This window comes from Pristis pectinata, chromosome 18 (genome assembly GCF_009764475.1).
Source record: "Pristis pectinata isolate sPriPec2 chromosome 18, sPriPec2.1.pri, whole genome shotgun sequence".
Lineage (NCBI taxonomy): Eukaryota > Metazoa > Chordata > Chondrichthyes > Rhinopristiformes > Pristidae > Pristis > Pristis pectinata.
In genome coordinates, this window is record NC_067422.1 from 8,122,538 (window position 1) to 8,146,229 (window position 23,692).

Below are 23,692 nucleotides of genomic sequence, written 5' to 3' on the forward strand. Positions count from 1 at the left end.
TCTGTAAGTGCTCCTCTGGCTGGTTTGAAGTGAATAATCACCATGTTTCAGTGTAGAATCAAAGTAAGCAAATGTATCGTTGTACCTGATCCAGTGTTTGATGAGATTGAATCTGCAGTGTGTTCAATTCAATCTGCTTTCTTGTTCTTTGTCACATTATAATCATTTTTTTGTTCCTCCAATCAGTTGTCTGTCTCTTGAGATGTCTAAAACTAGAGGGCTGAGGTTTTAGGAGAAGGGGTAAGAGGTTTAGAGGGGATCTTAGGAAGAGCTTTTTCAGCCAGGGGTTGGTTGGAATCTGGAACGCACTGCCTGAGGGAGTGGTGGAGGCAGAGACTCTCACAACATTTAAGAAGTATCTAGATGAGCACTTGATTTGCCAAAACATAGAAGGCTACAGACCAGCTGCTGGTAAATGGGATTGGTATGTTGGCACAACATTGTGGGCCAAAGGGCCTGTTCTGTGCTGTACTATGTTCTATAGTATAAATAGGTACTCGATAGTGGGCCAAGGGGCCTGTTTCTGTGCTGTATGACTCCATGACTCTTCTCATTTTGTTCCAGCTACCTGTGTTTAATGCTTTTAGTGGTCAAGATGAGTAATATCTTCATGGGCCCAGTTACAACGGGATACTCATTCCCTTTAAAGTTAAGGAATGGCTCTTCCTCCTCAGTTGACTTCACAGAGGTGAGGTACATCCTCCATGACAGAAAACAGAAAAGCAAAATATTGCAGATGTTTAGAATCATACAACACAGAAACTGTCCCTTCGGCCCACTGAGTCCATGCTGACCATCAAATACACTGATCCTACAGGCACAGTAGTGTAGCGGTTAGCGTAACGCTATTACAATGCCAGAGACCCGGGTTCAAACCCGGCCACTGTCTGTAAGGAGTTTGTATGTTCTCCCCGTGTCTGCATGGGTTTCCTCCAGGTGCTCCGGTTTCCTCCCACATTGCAAAGACGTACATGTTAGGAAGTTGTGGGCAAGCTATGTTGGCGCCAGAAGTGTGGCAACACCAGCAGGCTACCCCCAGAACACTCTCAGTAATGCAAACAGATGCATTTCACTTGTATTCCAATGTACGTGTGACTAATAAATAAATATCTTATCTCTTACTCTTTTTTGGGTTCTGATGCGGGGTCTCAACCTGAAACATTGACTTACGCCTTTTGCCTCCACAGATGCTGCTTGACCCCCTAAGTTCTTCTGGCATTCTGATTTTTGTTCCAAATTCCAGCACCTGTGGTATCTTTTGTCTTCTAATCCCACTTTAATCTCCCCACATTGCTTTCAGCTTCCCCTACATTTTACCACTCACTCACACACTAGGGACAATTTACAGTGGCCAATTGCACCTTACCAACCTGCACGTTTTTGGGATGTGGGAGGTAACCGGAGAACCCGGAGCAAACCCACGCAATCACAGGGAGAACGTGCAAGCTCCGCACAGACAGCACCCGAGGTCAGAATTGAACCCATGCCTCCGGTGCAGAGAGGCAGCGACACTACTAGCTGCGCCACTGTGCCGCACCTGTTTTGTACAGGGGGCTAGCCAGGAGTCATAGAGCCATAGATTCATTCAGCACAGAAGCAGGCCCTTCGGCCCAACTCATCCATGCCAACCAAGATGCCCATCTAAGCTAGTCCCATTTGCCTGCGTTTGCCCCATATCCCTCTTAACCTTTCCTATCCGTGTACCTGTCCAAATGTCTCTTAAATGTTGTTGTTGTACCTGCCTCAACCACTTCCTCTGGCAGCTCATTCCACATACATACCACCCTCTGTGTGAAAAAGTTTCCCCTCTTAAATCTTTCTCTTCTCACTTTAAACCTATGCCCTCTTGTTCCTAATTCCCTTTCCCTGGGAAAAAAGAGCCCTGTCAATTAAGATGAAGGGGACACTATGGCTGAAGAAGAAGGAAGCACTAGTGTGGCACAGATCTGCTGGAGGCAGAGAAACTGAGCGTCCTTATAGGAAACAGAACAAGAGGCGATGTAGTCAGGTCAGGTAGGGGTGTCTGTGGGCTTGTAATGAACTTTGTCCACTTGAGATGGAGATAGAGCAGGTGAGAAAGGGAAGGGAAGAGATGGGCCATGTCTTTTTCCCAAAGTTGGGGAATCACGGACTAGAGGGCATAGATTTAAGGTGGGAGGGGAAAGATTTAATAGGAAACTGAGGGGCATTTTTTTCACCCAAAGCGTGGTCAGTATATGGATTGAAGAGGAAGTGATTGAGGCAGGTACATTAATAACATTAAAAAGACACTTGGACAGGTACGGGGATAGGCAAGGTTCAGAGGATGTGGTTAAATGGGCCTAGCTTCGTTGGGAATCTTGGGCAGCATGGACCAGTTGGGCCGAAGGGCCTGTTTCCATGCTGTTTGACTGTGTGTGGAAGGGAGAACGGGGTAGAAATCGGCAGCAGGGGTGATGAGAGCTTTGCGTTCTGTACCAGAGCAGGGAGCAGCAGCAGTAGGGTTGTGCATGTGCCACAAGAGGAGGTGTGGAAGGGGACTTGAGTGGGATGTCCACATGTCCCACAAAGAGACAGCACTGCTTGCCCCCTCCCCACCCCCCCCCCCCACCCCCTTGCAAGTCTGATTTGGAGGAAGTGAGTGGAGTTGAAGGAGAAGTTGCTCGATGTAAGGACGGGTTGAACCGGGTGAAGGAAGGTGGTGGTGGAAGGGGGCTGGGTGGGCCTCAGTTAGAGGAAGAAGTCAAAGGTCCTCGTGCTGTCCTGGTATGGAATGGAGGGATAGGAGAACCACAGTGACGGTGAACTGGTCAGGATCAGGAAGCTGGAAGGTGTTAAAGTGGCACAGGGCATCAGAGGGCCCATGGCTGTGAGTGGGAAGGGATTGGACAAGGGGAAAAAGAATAGTCAAGTAAGAAGAAAGAAATCCTATGGGAACAGAACAGGCTGAAGCTGTGGATTCCCCAGGACCATCCTGTTTGTGGATCTCAAGGAAAAGCTGGAAGCGGACTGTGTTTTGGGATGGTTGTGGAGGGAAGATCACCTGAGGAAGGGAGGTCAGTTGTGGGGTCAGGGTCCAGTGGGAGGTACAAGGAGGTGTCAGAGCCTGTCAGGTAGGGGTTAATTCACTAAAACACAACCGCAACACCCTTGTCAGTAGTTTTGACAGCAGTGTCGGGATTGGTCCCGAGCAAGGAGTGATGCAAGTTCAGTTTAAAGTGACCATGAGCAGTGCAAAGATTGACCCAGTCAGTATCTCTCCGGCATTGACCGATGGATGCACGTAGAGAGGGTAAGAGACTGGAGGGATAAGTCCAAGTGGATCAGGAGTTCTGAAGATGGGAGAAAGGTCCACAGACTCCTGACCAAATAGAAGGACAGTTCAACACAAGGTCGCACTCGGAATTCATCGAGGTGACAGCAAGCGGGGATGATGCCGATGGCTCTGCTAAAGACAAGTCGTCTGGGATTAGAGAGGAGAGGATCAGATGGGATAGTGAAAGTATGGCAAGAGGTGGGACCTGAGGGGAGAGATGGGGGTCAGACGAAAGGGAAGCTGGAGAAGGACCTAGAGGAGTTTGAGAATTCAGGAGTTGTTGACATTTGTGATCTTGGGCGCCTAGAAGGAAGGAAAAGAGTTTTTTTGTTGAAACACCAAATGTGCTGAAGGATGATCTGGAGACAAGGACAGTTTTGTGATAGAGCGAATCAATGCTATTGGAGAGAGAGGTTGCGAACACACATGTCAATGCATGGCTTTAAACATGGATCATAGGATGCAATGAGAACAGTGCCTTAAGAAAACCTGAACATCTTGAACATGGGTGGATCGAATACGTGAAGTGATTAATGACCTGAAACGTTAACTCTGTTTCTCCCTCACAGATGCTGCTTTACTTCCTGAGTATTTCCAGACAGAAAATCTGCCCTGCATGCTTACAGTGGATCGCTAAACAGATGAGCACAATATGCTGTGGTGGTAGAAGCTAGAAATTCATTGCAGTAGTTCAGTGGAGAAACAAATGTTGCAGCTAAAATGGTGTTGGCATTGAGTGGAACTTCACAACACCACTGCAACGTCAAGTGAAGATCCTTACAACTCAGGAACTTTTAACTGAGATGGCTTTCTATAAAGAGCATAAAGTGCGATCTATTCAAGTGTAAGAACTTGCTTGTAAACTGTGCAAAACTCTTGAGAAATGCGGATCTGAGATGGCTTTTACTTATTCAGGACTTAGAAGCATTTTGTGAGACTTTAGCAAGTGTTGTTACTTTTGACAAGGTAACTGAAGACAGTTGTCTCTGTTTTTTCCAGATGGGACACCCATCAGTGAGCTCACCTGGTCTTCTTCATTGGCGGTGGTAGCAGTGTCCTTCTCTGGGCTCTTCACCTTCATCTTCCTCATGCTGGCCTGCCTCTGCTGCAAGAAGGGAGACATTGGGTTTAAGGTAAGAGGAACGAGTTCCTTGATTGGCCTCTATTCTGTTTGTGGGCAGAGCTATAGAGATTGGAACACAAGGAGCTAGTAAAACTGATGCTCCTTTGGGCTGAGAAAGAATCTGATATGGAGAAAATTTTAGTGTTCAAAGTTGTGAATCAGTACACCTCAGGAGAGAATGCAGTGACACAGATATGTTGCGGAGTCAGTTCAGGATGGATAAATCAAGGCAGGGATGGAGGTATAGAGGAGTGTGAGCTGGGCAGGAGATATGCAGGAGTGTGTGTGGGGACAGATATGTGGAGGGGTGTGTGTGGGGACGGATATGTGGAGGGGTGTGTGGGGACGGATATGTGGAGGTATGTGTAGGGACGGATATGTGGAGGGGTGTGTGGGGATGGGTATGTGGAGGGCTGTGTGGGGATGGTTATGTGGAGATGTGTGTGGGGACGGATATGTGGAGGTGTGTGTGGGGGGACGGATACGTGGAGGGGTGTGTGGGGACGGATATGTGGACGGGTGTGTGGGGACGGATATGCAGAGGGGTGTATGTGGAGATGGATATGCGGAGGGGTGTGTGTGGGGACGGATATGCGGAGGGGTGTGTGGGGATGGATATGTGGACGGGTGTGTGGGGATGGATATGTGGAGGTGTGTGTGGGGGGATGGATATATGGAGGGGTGTGTGGGGATGGATATGCAGAGGGGTGTATGTGGAGATGGATATGCGGAGGGGCATGTGTGGGGACGGATATGTGGAGGGGTGTGTTGGGACGGATATGCGGAGGGGTGTGTGGGAACGGATATGTGGAGGGGCGTGTGTGGGAACGGATATGTGGAGGGGCGTGTGTGGGAACGGATATGTGGAGGGGTGTGTGTTGGAATGGATATGCGGAGGGGTGTGTGTTGGGATGGATATGTGGAGGGGTGTGTGTGGGGTCGGATATGTGGAGGGGTGTGTGTTGGGATGGATATGTGGAGGGATGTGTGTTGGGATGGATATGTGGAGGGGTGTGTGTGGGGACGGATATGTGGAGGGGTGTGTGGGGGGACGGATATGTGGAGGGGTGTGTGGGGATGGATATGTGGAGGGGTGTGTGGGGGGACGGATATGTGGAGGGGTGTGTGGGGGGACGGATATGTGGAGGGGTGTGTGGGGATGGATATGTGGAGGTGTGTGTGGGGGGACGGATATGTGGAGGGGTGTGTGGGGATGGATATGCAGAGGGGTGTGTGGGGGGACAGATATGTGGAGGGGTGTGTGGGGGGACGGATATGTGGAGAGGTGTGTGTGGGGATGGATATGTGGAGGGGTGTGTGTGGGGACAGATATGCGGAGGGGTGTGTGTGGGGACGGATATGTGGAGGAGTGTGTGGGGGGGACGGATGTGTGGAGGGGTGTGTGGGGTTGTACTTGCCCCTTCTACACATCGTTATTAGATTGTGACAGGTATACACGGGATTACTCCCGGTTCACGTGCTCTGCATGTTACCGCATGATGAGGTCTCAGTCATACAAACTTCTGCAAAGGGGAAATGGTTTAGGTAGAACTTTACCTGCTGTGGCCCATGATGGCAGCGAGTAATTTTGTTGCCCTGCTGTTCTGCTGCTGCTGTTGTTTGGACGTCTGTACGTAATGTGGATGAGGAAGAGAGGTGGGTGACAAAATGGAGTGGAAAACGGATTGATTGTTTTCCTAGTTCTGATGAAAGGTCATCAACTTGAAATGTTAACTCTGTTTCTCTCTGCACAGATGCTGCCTGACCTGCTGAGTGTTCCCAGCATTTTAAGTTTTTATTTCAGATTTGCAGCACCTGCAATTCTTTTGCTTTTCAAATTCCCCTGAAACTGCTTCTGTATGCCGACGAGGACCTGCTGTTGGATGACGAGATTTCCTGAGCTCACCTAAAACTTGAGTTTAAGGGAACACTAAATTTTATTGTCATGTGGCCCACTTCTCCCAGAAGTTTGATCTCTCAGACGAGTTTGATTGGAGCAGGTAAAAAATGGCAAACGAATCATGCCACTAACTTGCTGTCAAACCCATCTGGCAACGAGCTCCAGATCTTGGGCTAGGTTCAGCTCCATAATAGCACTTTAATCTCACTGTGAGTGCAGTCTTCCATTTGTGCCTCAGCGCTGTTATTGGATACAATGATAGCCTGAGTCAGTGTCTTATCCTGCTCGTTACTACTTTCCATTGACCTCAAAGCAGAATCAAACTAGCACCAAACGTCTCCACAGGATAGTTTGGGATAAATCCCCTCCTTCCCCCATTAGCCTCAGAAAATTAGTAAACACTTTTAGTTTGATTTTATTGGATTTTTCATGTACCAGAATTTCAGAGATTTCAGGAACAGGAGATGGTCATTCAACCTCCTGAGGCTGTTCCATTGTTCATTGAGATCCTGGTTGATTTGATCTTTGACTTCAGGTGAACTTTCCCACCTGGCACCCATTAACTAGGATTTCCCTATGGATCAAACATCAGCCTCAACCTTGGTTATATTCAACGACTGAGTATCCACAACTCTGTCTGCAAAGATCCACTGCCCTCTGAGAGAAGAACTTCCTCTGCACCTTCATTTAATGGGTGACTCTTTATCTTGAGACTATGTCCCTCGGCTCCAGTTTCCCCCACAAGGGAAAATGTCCTCTCAGCATCCACCCCTTCCAGACCCTCTAAGAATCTTATGTTCCAATAAGATCACCTCTCATCCCTCTTGAGTTCCAGTGGGCATAGACCCAACCTGCTTGGCCTTTCTTGAGAAGACAAGCCCTTCATCCCAGGAATCAACGAAGTAACAGTGCCAAACACTGCTGGAGACCTTTACACCTGGTTGGAAGGGTTGGAAACATTGCTATCCTTGACTAGTGAGCTGAAGTAGTAGTTTCTGTAGAGAAGGCAGTAAAGCTTCTTCTCCAGATGAAGGGTCTCGACCCGAAACGTCGACTGCCCATTTCCCTCCACAGATGCTGCCTGACCCACTGAGATCCTCCACCATTTTGTTTTTGTGGCTTCTTCTCTTTGTGACAAAGCTGAAATTAGGGATTTAAAGCTGGAAAGGGACTCAAATGAGACCCACTATCCATCAGTTCCTAGCACTATTTGTTTGCAAACTTGGCTAATTGTAAACTTTCTCATTTACTTCCCCTACTTAAAGAAGAGAGGATGAACTGGTAGTCACATCATGCCTTTTGCAGCCTCAGGGAGCCCCCTAAATCACTGTGCAGCCAAGAAGTTCTTTCAGGAGGTCAACATCGTTATAACGTTGGAAATGTAGCAACCAATTTCTGCACAGAAAGCTCCCACTAGCAGCAATGATTAAAAGACCAGGTCAGCTCTTTATTTGTGGTCGTGTCAGTTGGGGGATAAACCTTTTCCATGCTACGGTCTTTACCAAGAAACTGCAGCTCTGGCGAAAGCTTCTCGAAACCATTTTAAAGTGTGTTTCGTCATATTGGCAGAGAGGGGAGTAAGCCATTGGATCTGTGTACAGTGTGCAGATTGCCTGCACGTGAATGTTTTTGCTGAAACACTGTCCCACGATGTACATGGATCATGCCAAGGATATCCTTTATTACCTATCTTTGGTTTAATCGTGAGATTTGTGCCAAAATTTCAGAAAAAGGAAATGTATCTGACGCGGTTTAATATACTCACTGAACTGCAAAATTAGAAAAACGTCTGGTGGCTTCTGATGACAGATGGAGAGCGTGTTGGAAAATACAATGTTCACACCTAAATTACCTCAGAGGAACTGTTTGATTTACAGGGCTGGAAAACTTCAATTTTCTGCTGCACTTGTTTTCCCTTTATTTCTTCCTTCAATGGATTGATTTATTGACAATTGATCAATTGACGCTGCTGCTTTTTTTGGTGTTTTTGTTAAAGCCATGTGATCAGTTGATGAGGCATTCCCAAGAGTCAGCCAGTGTGCGCGCCCTGCTTAATCTCCACAGAAAGAAGCACTCCAGTACCTCATGGGTTAACTGCGGGGCACACCTGAGGAGTGCAGTAAAGCAGTTTGTCCTTGGAAGCCGAGAGTAGGTTAGAGTGCAGATATATTACAGACAGTGCCTTGACTTGAGTGAAGTATTTAACAACCTGAGACTGGGAAGGAATCAACCTAATGTTTGCAAATTGTGCTGAGCGGATGTTGGAAGCTGCGTTGACTGAGTGCCGCAAGGTGCAGCCAGTGGTTCAGTAGTTCACACAGCCAATGTTATCAGCCAAGGGAATGGAAACACTCCAGCTCACCACCTCAAGCCAGCCCCAGGCTTGGTACAGCCGCTGTTGTACTTCTGAAGTGTCTTCCCTGTGGAAATGTGGGAAACAGGAGAGTTAATTTGCACACGTCAAAGTCCCACACAAACAGCAATGTGATAACAATCAGATTATTTTAAATGAAGGTGAGGGATTAATATTGTTTGGGGGACTAGAGAAAATTCCACTGCTCTTCAGTATAGTCCCAAGGGATCGTTGATATCCAACTGAGGGAGCAGATCCAACTTGGTGTAATGGCTTATCCAAAGGACAGTGTCTGCTACCGTGCTGCCTGCTTTGCTGGTCCTGCTCCAGTGTCTAGAATGGAACTGGAGCCCACAGCCTTCCAACTCTGGCCAGGGCTGACATGTAAATCCATTACTGGGTGGCACAGCTGGGGGAGCCGTTGCTCCTCAGCTCCAGGAGACCCGGGTTCAATCCTGACCTCTGGTCCTGCCTGTGCAGAGTCTGCGCGTTCTCCCCTGTGACCATACAGGCTTCCTCTGGGTGCTCTGGTTTCCTCCCACGTCCCAGAGACGTGGGGGCTGGCAGATTAACTGGTCACTCTAAATTGCCCCTGCGGTAGGTGGTGGGAGTTCATGCGAAAGTAGGTGCACTGCTAATGTAGATGGGTGCTAGATGGTTGTCACAATCCCGGTGGGCTGAAGGGCCAGTCTCCGTGTTGTGTGAGCCCATGAAACTATGACTTTTCCTTCATTCTGTTGGGTGTTTTACAATTCCCAACGTATACTTGTAATCCAGGTTACAGTTAAGGGCACAGGTACTTGCTTCCTGTAATAAATGAACTACAGACAATCAGGAAGCATTCTCTGCTAACTGCTGGTTGCTGGCCAGTCCAGGTCCAGGGCTCATCCCATTGCTTTCACTGTGCAGGGTGGCCTTTGAAGTGGTGCCGTCTAATGGGCGGAACGCGCAGAGTTCAGTGCACGTCCACCTATTCACCGTGGCTGAAGCCAACCAGTGCCGGGGTGGGGCTGTGTTTGCCTCCTAGCTCTTGAGGCGAATTGGTGACAGGGAGAGAAGCACAAAGAATTGAGTCCATGCTTTTCAATAAAAGCACCCTTAGAACTGAAAGAAACAAGAGCACGAGGGCTCCAGCCTGCTGTGCCATTTAATGAGATCACATTGACATCCCCCCTACTAGATTAGTGTCCAGAGATCTATCAGTCTCAACCTTGAATAGGCTCAGTCACTGCTTATTGGGGTGAAGAGAGGGAGCTGGTAGATCACTGATTGCCAGGTGGGACTTTGGGTAGAGAGATGGGAACCCGCTCTGGAATATCATCCACTCCGGCTGCCTTCCCCACTGGACGTATGAACCCCTGCATCCTTTCTCCAAATTTCCACTCCTGTCTTGTTAAGATCTGAACCTGAAACAAATCCAGCTCAGCGGGTGAACCAGCTGACTGGTCCCCTGCTGAAACATGCGTTGGGTGCAGCTTTGCCACAGGAGCCAGTTGGGTTTCAGGGAGCTGACACACCCTCGCGTTGTGTGAAGGCAGCACCCATTGTTTGTGCAACCCCAGACAATTCTCCAGTGCCATCACCACACGCTCAACAGTGGTGTGAAAGCATTTTTTGTGAAACTGTCTCGTGCTTGACCTGGATAATTAAATGTTTTGCTGTTTAACGTCATAAATCTCTCCCCAGTAATTATTAGCTTGCGTCTGAACCACAGGCTTTCAGTGTTACAAAACAAGACTGGCTTCTAAGTTTGTGCACTGTTGTTAACCTTCAAGGTCTGACAACGTATCTGTCAGAATGATTGTCACTGACTTGCATCTAAATTTGGTGCAAAGTTTGGGGAAATGGTTTTGCACTGTTAAAATGGAGAGTGGAGTGTAGGAAACCTGAAGGGTAGTTTGTATCCAGGGTGAATGGGCAACTTTTGATTCTCTGTTAATAAAAAACCTGCAAATCTCCTCTTGACTCCCTCAAGTGTAGGGCTGGGGCTGCTCTGTGAATGGGTAATCAGGAGACTTTACCACCACTGCTGTGTGACGGACTGCGCAGCTTTAGAGCAGCAAAGCATCACAAATGACTATTGTACATTTTGCCATACAGACTGATCAGGCCCACAAAAAAACAAATCTCCTCCTGACCCACGAGTAAAGCTTTTCCTGCTCTTTGCTTTACATTTGCATTGGGCTGAGATTTCAAGATTTTTCTATTGTTCTTAATGCTCCTAAATAATCATTTTACAGAAAGAAGACAAAGAGAAGAATTGCATTTCTTTTTCAAGAAAGCAAGACCTGCATTTCCAAAGCACCCTTCATGACCTTAGCGTCCCTAAAGCACTCCACAGCCCGCTCAGTACTTTTGAAAGGGTGACGCAGTTGGAATGTAGAATCCACCAAAGCCTCTGAGTGCACAGGAAGCTCCCATAGACAGCTACGCCATAACGATGTATTTAGTAATGTTAGTTGAGGGATAAGTATTGCACAGGAAACAGGAAAGAGCTCAGCTTTCAAAGCCCTAGGATCCACCTGAGGGAACAGAAGGTGTTCCTTCTGACAGTGCAGCCGTCCCTCAATACTGCACTCGAGGGTCAGCCTGGATTTTCCTGTGCTGGAGTGGGCCAGTAACATCAGAGAGAGAGTACTACCCTCTGAGGCATGCCAGTGCTTTTTAGGGCATCAGTTAGTAGTATGTCATTGGTTGCTGCCATTAAAAACAGGCAGCATAATATTGGCTGCCTGTTGTACTTCTCTGCCTGCACTCCATTTCATAAAGCTGGGTGGATAGTACAATGCAGACTGATGTTATAGTACTAGAGGCCTTGGACAAATTCTTGTCCATAAAGGGAAGAGACTTCCCCTGTTGTGTAAATGGCACTTTGTACAATCATCTCACTAACCTCACTAAATGACGTGCCATCATCAGTTGCTTGGAGGGGAGGGAAATAGTCAACTCTTCATCAAAATATCCACCCAGGCCTGCTCGCCCCTTAGAATCAATCCAGGCCTATCGGAGAGTTGGTCCACTGAATAACTGCGCAGAGATCCCACTCCCGCAAGCCCCAGTTCTTCCCCTTCCAATGCTGTCTTGTTCCCTATGGATTGTCAAGATTGAATGTTCCTATACATGACTCTGATGACGGAGAGAATCAAAAAGCATTGACACAGTGATGTGTGGGCAAGGACCAGGTGAGGGGACACTTACAAAGGTGAAGATAAAGGGCAGGTAATGGTACAGGTTCCTGGGTAGCAAAATGGATAATAAAAATCCGAGTTTGACAGGATGGACAGAATATATAAACAAAAGAGGAATTAGCTTAGATTTAAGAGGTTCTGCTGGAACCTGGAGCAACACGCACAAAATGCTGGAGGAACTCAACAGGTCAGGCAGCATCTATGGAGGGAAATGAATAGTCGATGTTTCAGGTCGAGACCCTTCATCAGGACTGGTGCTGTCTGACCTGCTCAGTTCCTCCAGTATATTGTGCGTGCTACTGAGGAATTAGCATAGTTGGGCATCTTCGTCGGCATGGGCAAGTTAGGCCAAAGGGGCTATTTCTGTGCTATTTGACTCTATGACTTTTAGAGGTTGTCTTCAAATAGAGTCAGAGTAGGGGAAAAGGTAGAAAGACAAAATTAAAAGTGATTTATCTGAATGTATGCAACATTCACACCGAGATAGATGAACTGATGGCACAAGAGGGAATAAATGGGCATGATATGGTAGCTGTTACAGAGTAGTGGTTGCAAGACAGCCAAAGCTGAGAAATGAGTATTGTGGCATAAGATATTTCAGCAAGGGGAAGGAGGAGGATTACTTCTGTTAATAAAGCATGAGATCACAGCAGTGGTGAGAAATGAACATGGGTAAGAAGATCAGGATGTAGAATTGGTTTGGGTGATAGTAAGAGGTAGTGAGGGAAAGAGGTCACTGGTGGGAGTAGTCTACAGGCCCCCTAATAGGAGCTACAGTGTAGGACAGCCTATAAAGCGAGAAGTAATGGGGCTTGCAATGAAAGTATTGCATTGCGAATGGCTTTTATCGTCAAACAATTGGTCAAATCAAACTGGCAAAGGTGGCTTCACGGTGTGTATTTGGAAGTTTTTTGGAACTTTGCATTGTGGAACCTACCAGATGACCAAGCTGGTTAAGGTCTGATCTCGTGCAATGAGACAGGATTAATTAATGGTCTCATAGTAAGGAGTTTTCTGGGAAAGATTAGTTACAACATGGTATCATTTCATAGTCAGATAAGATAAGATTTCTTTATTAGTCACATGTACATCGAAACACACAGTGAAATGCAAGAGTGTTCTGGGGGCAGCCCACAAGTGTCGCCACGCTTCCGGCGCCAACATAGCATGCCCACAACTTCCTAACCTGTACAGCTTTGGAATGTGGGTGGAAACCAGAGCACCCGGAGGAAACCCACGCAGTCACGGGGAGAACGTACAAACTCCTTACAGACAGTAGCCGGGTTTGAACCCGGGTCACTGGCGCTGTAAAGCGTTACGCTAACCGCTACACTACCGTGCTTGCCCATTTTGAAAGAATGAAACTGATATCCAAAACATGTCTCAAGTTTACATAAAGGCTATTACAAAGGTACAGACTAAAGGGTTGACTAAAGTGGATTTGGAAAATGGATTAAAAGATAATGCAGCTGAGAAACAATGCCCAACATCCCAAGCACTGTGGCCCTGATTATATTCAATCAGCTATGTGAGACAGCTCATGTCCCTCTATGCCCAGCATGACACTCCTGAAACAGGCACTCTATTCCGCGCTCTGCCATAGGAGGACATTACCAGGTGGACAGAAAAAAAGATTGAAGGATTTTTTTCATAGCTTCCTTGAAAAAATGCAATGTTCCCACCAACTCCTGGGAATCCCTGGCCCATAACTGAATGCTGCAACCTGGAGAGGAGCTGTAAATGTATTGTGTTTATAGGTAGAAGACTTTAAAAGCATCCCAACAATAGCAGAAAATCCAGAAGCAAAAGGAAGGAATTTAAAACAATCACTGCACCCAGCGAAAGAGTACTAAATAAACTCTGGGACAGAAGACTGACAGGTCCTCTGGACTTGATGTCCAATGTCCAACAGAGAAGTGGCTGCAGGATTAATGGATGGAGTCACTTCTCAAAGCTCCCTGGATTCTGGAAAGGTACTAGCAGATCTGGAAGTGACACTCCTATTCAAGAAAGTAGTGAGATAGAAAGCAGGATAGATAGGGCAGTTAGACTAACATCTGACATTGGGAAAATCTTGGAATCCATGATAAAAAAAAGTAATAGCAGGACATTCAGAAAGCCATAAGACAAATGAAGCATAGTGTACATGATTTTATGAAAAGGAAATTGTGTTCAATAAACTTATTAGGGTTTGAGGATGTAACAGACAGGGTGGATAAAGGGGAGCCAGTAGATGTAATGTATTTAGATTGCCAGAAGGCGTTCAATAAATCGCCACATAAAAGGTTAATATAAACGATCACTATTCCTGACACTGGAGCAGCACATTAACAGGAATAGAGGACTGGTTAACTAATGGAAAACAAAGAGTCAAGATAAATGGGTCATTGACAGGTTGCAAGCTCTACTGGTGGGTTGTAACAGGAATTAGTGCTACGCCCGCAAATGTTTACCATCTACTTTAATGACTTTGATGAAGGTAACAATGTGTTGTAACCATATTTACTGACAATGCAGAGAATAGGTGATAAAGCCAGTTTTGGGGAAGGCACAAAGGAGTATAGTTAGGCTAAGCAGGAGGGCAAAAGATTGTCAAATGGAGTCTAATGTGGGGAAATGTGAGGTTATCCACTGGTGGGAAGAATAGAAAAGCAGTTCATGGCGAAAATACAGATTACTGTATCCTTGTTCTACTCGTCTAAGTGCAAAGAGATCTAGGTATACTTGTGCATGAAAATTCTTGTACTTAGCAGCAATGTTGACTTTTTTTTACCAAGGGCTGGAATATAAACGTAGAGAAATCTTGCTACAACTGTTCAGGGCATCAGTGAGACCAGCCTGGAGTACAACATACAGTTTATGTCTACATATTTAAGGGGGAATATATTTGTACTGGTGAAATTCAGGCAAGGCTCTAGAGGTTGATGAAGGAGGGAGGTTGAACAGGTTGGGACCATGCTCTCTGGAGGCTAGAAGAATGACAGGGAATCTTTCTGAAGGATGTAGGATTCTGAAAAGGCTTGACAGAATAAATGCTGCGAAGATGTTTCACCTCATGGGGGAGACAGTTTCAGAATCGGGGTCACCCACTGAAGGCAGAGTTGAGGAAGAATTTTTCATTGAGTCATGAATCTTTGAAATTCTCTACCCCAGGTAGGTGTAGAGACAGAGTCATTGAATATATTCAAGGATTAGATAGGCAGATTTTTGGTCCATGGAGGATCCAGAGTTAGGGGGAGCAGTCAGGAAAGTGGAGCTGATCCCAAGATCAGATCAACCACAATCTTATTGGATGGCAGAGCAGGCTCAGGAGGATAGATAGCTCAGTCCTGTTCTAATTGTTTTGTTCCCATGTGATTAAGCTTTCGTTTACTATTACCACTTTTCTGAAAATGCCTTACTTACCGTCTGTATATTTTCACTTGGGTGAGTTTAACTGCATTTCCAGCCACTGAGTTTGAGAAAGGGAATCGTGATGACACGACCCTCTTAAACAGTGCCTTAACCGGGTTCTGCATTTCAAGATGGATTTTTCAGATGACTAGGCATGCTTCTCAACTATGTTTACCCTCTCAACAACACTTTTGATATGTCAGTGCAGGTACAACATGGAACTACAGCACTGAAGGAGGTCTCAATATCTCCTGAGATCCTCTTAAGGACAGCTAGACAGACAGGGGCACTAAACTCACAGGCATTCTGTAGTTTGCTGAGTTGGTGTGAAGGTCATCCTTGGGATTCAGGAGCCACTGGGCCTGCTGACATTTCCTGATGCCCTCGAGGATGTAGTAGTGAACTGCCACCTCAAGTCTGTGATGAAGATACTCCCACAGTGCTGGTCAGTCAGTGAGTCCCAGGATTTTCTGACCAGCAAAGGTGAAGGAGCAGCAATGTAGTTCCAAATGGGGATGTCGTGTGTAATTTAGGGAGGGAGCTTGGAATTAGTGACTTCCTCTCTTGGATGCTGGAGGTCATTTATGTAGGAGGTCCTGCCAGAGAGGTAGGGATGAATGCTAATTTCAGCATTAGCAGTGTCTTGGGCTCACTGCTCCTACTTTACAAAGACTCTGCCCCAACACACAAGAATCGACCTTTCCATTTTGCAAGGGAGAATTGGGAATATTCTGAGACCACACTTTGGAACAGCCAGAAGACATTTTGACTACTTGCTGCTGTCAAAAACCTTGGAAATGATACAGACATTTAAAAACTGTTCAAATACGCCTAGAACATAGAAACATAGAACAGTACAGTACAGAACAGGCCCTTCGGCCCACACTGTTGTGCCGACATAGCTAATCCCTCCTACCTACAGAATGCTCATATCCCTCCATTTTCCTCTCATTCATGTGCCCATCCAAGCCCCTCTTAAGAGCCTCTAATGAATTTGCCTCCACCACCCTATCAGGCAACACATAATTACTTTTATAAAAAGTTAAGAAGAATAAAAAATAAAAAGTTACATTAAATGAGCTCACACAGTAAATCTATAGTGCAAGTTTAAAACCACAAACATCATCCACTAGTTAACTTTGCACAGTAAATGTATCGAAGTCCTACAAACTAACTCCTTTGGAACTCTGATAATTCAGCATTGGATTGTTTGGGAATACTGACGTTCGGGCATCCGCCTCACTCATTAGTCTGGAGTGTGAGCTGGGGATCTAGAATGTAAGTGGAGTGTGGGGCCAGGTGTGCAGCCCTGACTGGGGCAGGAAACGGAACACCAGGGGCAGGAACATTAGCAGGTTTGCGGCTGGAAGCAGATTTGGGAGTTCTTTTTCCCATTCCCTTTGAACTCACCGGGTTCACTGGAAAATGTAGCATGTAAAAAAAAGTGGAATAAAAGGGTGTTGGAGTATTAATAGGCACAACATCCACTAGTCCAGAAAATTTGCTGGTCTGATCCACCAAAGGTGCTGGATTATCAGAGTTTCACTAAGGAAACACTAAGATGAGGTAATGATTGCACTGGCCTTCAGTGAACCAGGTCGGGCAATTTAGACCAACCCTCCCTGGCATGGAGACGGAGGGGCTGAATGTGAAGTGCATCGTCCTCTCAGCAGGCCTGTGCTCCACGCCTGGACACAGGAGGTCAGTAGCCCTGACCACCGCCCTCCAGCGTCTACCTCCTGCACTTCAAACGCATGGGGGGGGCAACATCCGCGGCAGCAGATCCTCCTCCTACAGTCTGCATTGTGTTCGCCGAGCCCTTCAGCCCCAATTGCTGCCTCTCCAGTGCAAAACTCTTCACTGCCTCTTTCACCACTTCACCAGTGTCAAACCTTCATCCTATCTCTGTTGTGGTAACAATGCCCTGGGACTGTTCATGCGTGTCAAGCGTGGCTGACTTGAAATTACAGCGCGCTGGGAAAATGTCAGATTCTTTACGCGCATCCATCATTTTCCTGTGCAAGCTATCTGGGAGGTAATATGTTTGTGGTTTTAAGCAAGCACGGTAAATTTACTGTGTCTCCCCAGAGAAGCAAAACGGTGTCACTTATGTAAACAAATTATGGCCCAACTCTCACTCCAGCTAATTGAAATCTTGCTTTCAGAACCAGCAGATATCATCTGAGTCCAACATAGCAAATAACCAGGGGAAGGAAATTAAGGATTATAACTTCAAAGCTTCTTCTTTTTGAGTCAAAAGTCGATAGTCAAAAGCTGCAGAGAAATGGACTGTATTCCTTCTGTCTGAGGACATAAACTAAATGCCCTTCTGTATGTTTCTCTCCACAAACATTTGGCTCAAATGGAGTAAATATCAAAGGCCAAGAGTGTGAGTGAAGAACCCACCAACACTTTCTTTCGAAAATCTTCAAAGAAGCTAATGAACAATATTGGGAACCATAAATGAGCCATTTTTTACTTAGCACAGCCACACTCTGATCCTTGTATATCCAACAAAACTTTTAGGGATGTTGGAAACACATCAACCATTTTCCACACAACAAGCACCCACAGTTAACTATTTGCTAATGAACAGAATATCTGTCTTAGTGATGTTAGTCGAGGGATAAAAGTTAGCCAGCAGACTCTGTGCTGGATTTAGTGCCATGTGATCCTTTGCACCTACCTGACAGAACAGAGAAGATGTCTCAGCTGAAAGGCAGCACCTTTGATGGGAGGCACTCCCTCAGCAACACACTGGAAGGCCAGCCCAGATTTGGTGCTGAAGTCACAGGAGAGGGACTTGAACCTCTGACTCCAAGATGAGCATGCTACTACAGATCATGGCGTGGCAGGTTAGGTTACAGAGCAGTGGATGCTTTATGGTTGGCATGGATATGGTGGGCCGAAGGGCCTGTTTCTATGCTGTATGACTCCATGTGCTATAAAGCAAGAGGGATACTCACAGAATTTTAAGGTTCCAAGGCAATTGAAAGCCTACTACTGGTATTGCTATTATAGTTGGAAGTCACTGTCTCTCCTCCTGGAAATGCTGCAGTTTTCCTAAAATCTTTTGACACCTTTTTTATAGTTTCGAGACCCCATTAATTCTTGTTATTCATATCGGGCACTTATGTTCCTGTCTTGGTCGAGAGACCTACAGCCCGTTCCTTAGTGGGAAGAACGTTCCCCTGTCACGGTTGCTGCTGCAGCTTGAAACCTTCTTGCGCTGATGAGCTCGCTTGGTATCTGCCAATACATTTATTAGTACCCAAAGTCATGGCAGACCTTCCATGAATTATTTGGCAAGATGTGTAGCAAATTGCTGACTCTGTACCAATGCCAAGTCCTTTTAAATGAGTAGCAATTTAGACAGTAGATACTGAAAGTAAAAATAAATATTATTCCCATTTAGTTACACACAAAGGAATAGATGGTCATTAAGAAAGAGATTGCTATCTGTTGTATCTCTTTCTGCAAACCACTCTATAAACTAGTACAAATCATCCACAGCTGGAATAGTTAGATGGAACAATTTACTTCACGTCGTGCTTTTTAACTTATGAAGGGGAAATTTGACCATGCTGTTACAGAGGAGATGAAGATTACTCACTTACTGGTCCTAGTTTGGGTTGTGGCATTTGTTATTCTTTCCCATATACATGTTACGATCTGAGGAGAAAGGAACTAAAAGATTCCCTCTAAGGCAAATTGGTTTATTTACAAGGTACAGTGATCAACTTTGTTTTGCATGCCATCCATACAGATGATTTCAGTACATCAGTACATTGAGGTAGTATGAGGAAAAACGATAACAGAATGCAGAATAAAATGTTACAGTTACAGAGAAAGTGCAGCGCAGGCAGACAATAAGGTGCAAGATCATAACGAGGTAGATTGTGAGGTCAAGAGTCCATCTTATCATACAATAGAAGCTGTCCTTGAGTTTGGTGGTACGTGCTTTCAGGCTTTTGTATCTTTTGCTGGATGGGAGGGGGGAGAAGAGAGAATATCCGGGGTGAGTGGGGTCTTTGATTATGTTGGCTGCTTTACCAAGGCAGCAAGAAGTCTGGAGAGATTCTGTGGAGGGGAGGCTGGTTTCCGCGATGAGCTGAGCTGTGTCCATAACTCTTTACAGTTTCCTGTGGTCCCGAGCAGAGCAGTTGCCACACCAAGGTTGGATTGAACTTCAATAACGAAGGATTTCGCTGCCCAATTCCCCCAAATACATTTTTGTACTTAACCCATTTGTAACCATTTTCTGTAAATTGCTGCAGGTTTCGGGAGAGGCAGCCAGGATGGACAGAGCTGGTGATGGCAATGTCAGTGGCTGTCAGGTCAAAGGACATGGCAAGAAGGTGTGTGAAAGGCAAGAAACAGGAGAAGGGCAATGATGAGATAAGAGCAACAAAACCATTCCTTAATTTCAGGATCTTGGCATCACTGGCAAGGCAGCATTTATCGCCCGCCCCTAATTGCCCTTGAGAAGGTGGTGGTGAACCACCTTCGTGGACCACTGCTGTCCAGGCGATTTAATGAGGCAGTTACTGTACAACTGAGGGACTTGCTGGAGCACTTCAGAGATCATTTGTGGGTCAATCACATTGCTGTGGGTCTGGACTGCGTTATAGGGGAATGGGATTGATGCAAATGCTCTGATAGCCACCATTCAATAGGCTGAATGCCCCCTTCTGTGTTAGAGAAATATTGGCCTGACTGGGTAAAGATCTCTTCTCCTGATGGATGTTAGTGAAATGTTTTATTTACAACTTTCCAGTTGTTTTGTGGTCACTATTACTCAGACTAGTTTTGTTTTTATTCCAGATTTTTTTTTAGCAACTGAAATTCCACAACTGCCATGGCGGGATTTGAATTCACATCTTTGGATTGTTAGTCCAGGCTTCTGGGTTACTAATCTGGTAACTCAAATTAGCAGAGCATTGCAGGATGCATTACAGGAGCATTATCTTGTTTGATTGATCCTTACGAGGTGATATTGGAAGAGATGACTGGTCAAAGTGGAAGGTTGCGCAGAGCATTGTGGAGGAGAAGAGGTTTCGGGAAGGACTATCAGAGCCCAGGCGAGCGGGGGCACTGGTGCTAATGGTGGAATGATCAAATTCAGGGAAATTCAAGAGGAGAATGTAGAAGCAGGCAGATACTCAGGGAGCTGGAGTAGATCACAGAGGCAGGAGGGCAGATGTTAGGCACAAGAGAGAAAACAGGAAGGAGAGAGACGGGGAAGTATGTGTAACCCATTGAGTGTTCTGTGGCTGATTATTGTCGCTCCATGTCTTTGCCTTTTGTTTGCCTTCCTTCGTTCTCATTTCTCTTGCTCCTTTCATCCGCCACCTTGCATTCTCATAACCATTTCGCATTTGCCTTGGCCTTTTGCAACACAAGAAATGTTTGCAGGCTCCCGGTGTTTGAATTTTGTTTGCCATGGCAAGTCATCCTCCTAAAGACCACCACTACCTTCCTCCACACTCTCTTCCCCACTGCTGCAACTGTTTGCTTCCGGGAGTGAAACTAGCTGCTCCCCTCCGGAACCCCTGGCTCAGCTGACATGCTGTTGCAAACTGATGTGTGATCAGTGCTCTTGCGGAGTGTCTCACATTGCTCTAAGGTCAGCACTTTGTCCGGACCACTTCAAAATGAAGAAGGAACCCGAGGTCTGGGTGGAAAGAGGGGAAGAGAAACGTGGCACAGGCTTGTCATTGTAATGCTGCAATTATTTTTCTCTCTTCCACCCTCTTGCTCCCTGTTGCCAGAGTTCATTCCTTGCCTTTACATATTGAATCTGCTTTATTAAAACCAAACCTTGTTATAAGGCAGAACTGAAGGTGGATTACGCCACAGTGCCATGCTTGTATTGAGGAAGACACTTCCCAATCCTTTGGCACTGTGTGAAACAGCGGCAAACTAGAATTTGCAACCGGAACTAGAATCCCATCCACTTTCCTCTTGACCACATTAAAACACTACAATTTTTTCCCCAGCTGTTGAGGGCTTTTCTTAATCCAACCTCTCAATTAAGAGATCGCGAACCAGACCTAGTGAAGAAAGGGTCTGCAGTCACTCAATTTTGGATAATGTTGCCCAGTGTATGAGTACAGTAAACTAAAATCCTGAAAACTTTGCACCAAGAGTCTCATATTTTGTTAAAAAAAAGTTAGGGCTCCATCGCTGTGGAATCGTTGCAACTGGTCAAACCTGTGCCACATCGCTGGTATCTGGTCTGAGAGCTAATCAGGGACTCTTCTTTCCATCTTCCGGTGGTGATGTCTGCAACTTCCAGGCCCACCTTCCATCACCATGACAACCTTTCTCAAGCATCAGACCGCTCACCATCATGCCCTTTGACCCAATCAGTCCCAATCCCCGCTTCTTCCATCTGGTCCTACAAAGGTGTCTGTTTATATGTACATCCCCACACTTTTTTAAATGTAATACTGAATCCACTCCTCCACCTTCTCATACACCACCCAGCTCATATTCCCATACTTCCCATATTTCATCAAGCCACAGAAAGAGTCCATTCAGCCCATTGAGTCCATGCCAGTCAATAGGACAATCCCATTCACCCACTAATTTTCCTGTAACCCATTCTCCCCACATTCCCATCAACTTCCTTCCACATTTACCATTCACTTATACATTAAGGGCAATTTACAGCAGCCAGTTAACCTCCCAACCCGCCCATCTTTGGAATGAGGGAGGAAACTGGAGTGCCTGGAGGAACCCACACAAACACAGGAGGAAGGTACAAAGTCCACACAGACAGCGGCTGTGGTCACTGGAGGTGTGAGGCAGCAGACCTACTGGCTACCGTGGATTACTCGTTGAAACCCGAAATCCTCATTGCCTCTCCCCCCACTAGATTTTTAGTTACCGTAAGAAAAAATAAGAGCATGAATTAGCCACATTGCCTCTGTAACCTGTTCCACCATTCCAGAAGGCGATGGCTGCTCTGATCTTGGCCGCATCTCCACTTTCCTGCCCCTTCCCCGTAACCTTTGACACCCATAGAGCCCAAATATCAGTCAGTCTTTGCCTCGAATATATTGAATGACTCAACTTCCACATCTGCACCATTAGATATCGACAAAGGAGAACTGTCATCTCAGCATCAATAATTTAAATCTGTATCTTCGGGTCATGGAGCCTTCTCCCAGTGGAAGCAACCTTTCTGTCTCTGCCCCACCAGAAGTCATGATTTCACTGATCTGTATAATTTCCTTCCCCCACCTCCTCTACTCCAAGGAGAACAGCCCCAGCTTTATATACCTGAAGCCTCTCATCCCTGGTACCTTTCTGGATAACCTCTGCCCCAAATCCAGCTGATTCACATCATCCCCATGGTAGTGCACCTAACAGTGTTCCAGCATTCAGACAACAGCTGGGGAACAGGGACTCTCCCAGACCTGGTTTTCCCTGGACAAGATTCTAAAACGCTCCAATTCTTGACCTGACTGTGGACACAAGTATTTAAAACCATGAGCCATCTTTTTGTAACTCATCCTAATCAGAAAGGTGTTGATGGACATTGCTGGTGACACCAGCATTTACTGCCCATCCCTAATTGCTGTTGAGAAGGCAGTGGTGGTGAGCTGCCTCCTTGAACCACTACAGTCCTTCTGGTGAAGGTGCATTTGGGGAGGGAGTTCCAGGACTTATTACTAGGATGATGTACCCATAATATAATTTCAAGTCAGGATGATGTGCGACTCAGAAGGAAGCTGCAGGGGGCGGTGTTCCCATACATCTGCCGCCCTTGTTGCTCTTGGAAGTAGAGGTTATGGGTTTGGGAGGTGCTGTCAAAATCTGGCTTGGAATATGCCACACACTGCAAAATTGGTGACTGCGATGCCTTCACACGCAACCTCCTCGCTTTCCACCTGATCTCCACGCTCAATATATGACTGTCTCCCATGCTTCGAGCTGCACAGCTGTGTGAATTTGCTTTGCCTTCAGCTCCTGACTCATTTACAGTTAAGACTCGCAGTATCTTCAAAACCAATGCATTGTTTGTCTCAGAAATTTCATCTCTTCATCTTCATTCCCACAGGAACCGATTTCTGCAGTCAAAAATTTCAGCCGAAAGGTAGGAAAGCTCAAACCATGTACGATAGCAACGATTAAAGTCAATAGAGCACTGGTGGTGTGTGCTTGGGTTTGGGAGGGTGGGGGTTTTGGACAGAGATCTGGCAACTGGTTGCTTGTGTAATGCAGGTATTAAAATGGTTGTTACGTCCTCCGTTGTGAGACATGAACTGGGTTAGATTATTCATCTTGAAAATCAGTGAGTTATTTCAATATTCTGCAAATTAAATCAATGCTTTGTCTTTACTACTTCCAAAATACTGAGGATTTTGCAACTTACACACATCCTGGGGACTGCCTTCCACAAGTCCTTACAAATCACTGCAGCATTCTTTGC

The 23,692-nt window shown here is 46.1% G+C and overlaps 1 protein-coding gene across 2 annotated transcripts in view; it reads left to right on the plus strand.

Moving 5' to 3' along the window:
- The window catches only part of LOC127579984 (serine/threonine-protein kinase LMTK1-like), a 275,547-nt gene that overhangs the window by 159,606 nt on the left and 92,249 nt on the right, over positions 1–23,692 (plus strand). Inside the window, exons 2-3 of one of the 2 annotated variants that reach the window (XM_052033106.1) lie at positions 4,295–4,428; positions 23,321–23,356. In XM_052033106.1, the coding sequence (XP_051889066.1) occupies positions 4,384–4,428; positions 23,321–23,356 (81 nt within the window). In that variant the 5' untranslated portion in view covers positions 4,295–4,383. Of the gene's footprint in view, positions 1–4,294; positions 4,429–19,539; positions 19,611–23,320; positions 23,357–23,692 lie in introns of those variants that run through there. The other variant, XM_052033105.1, reaches the window with a different exon arrangement.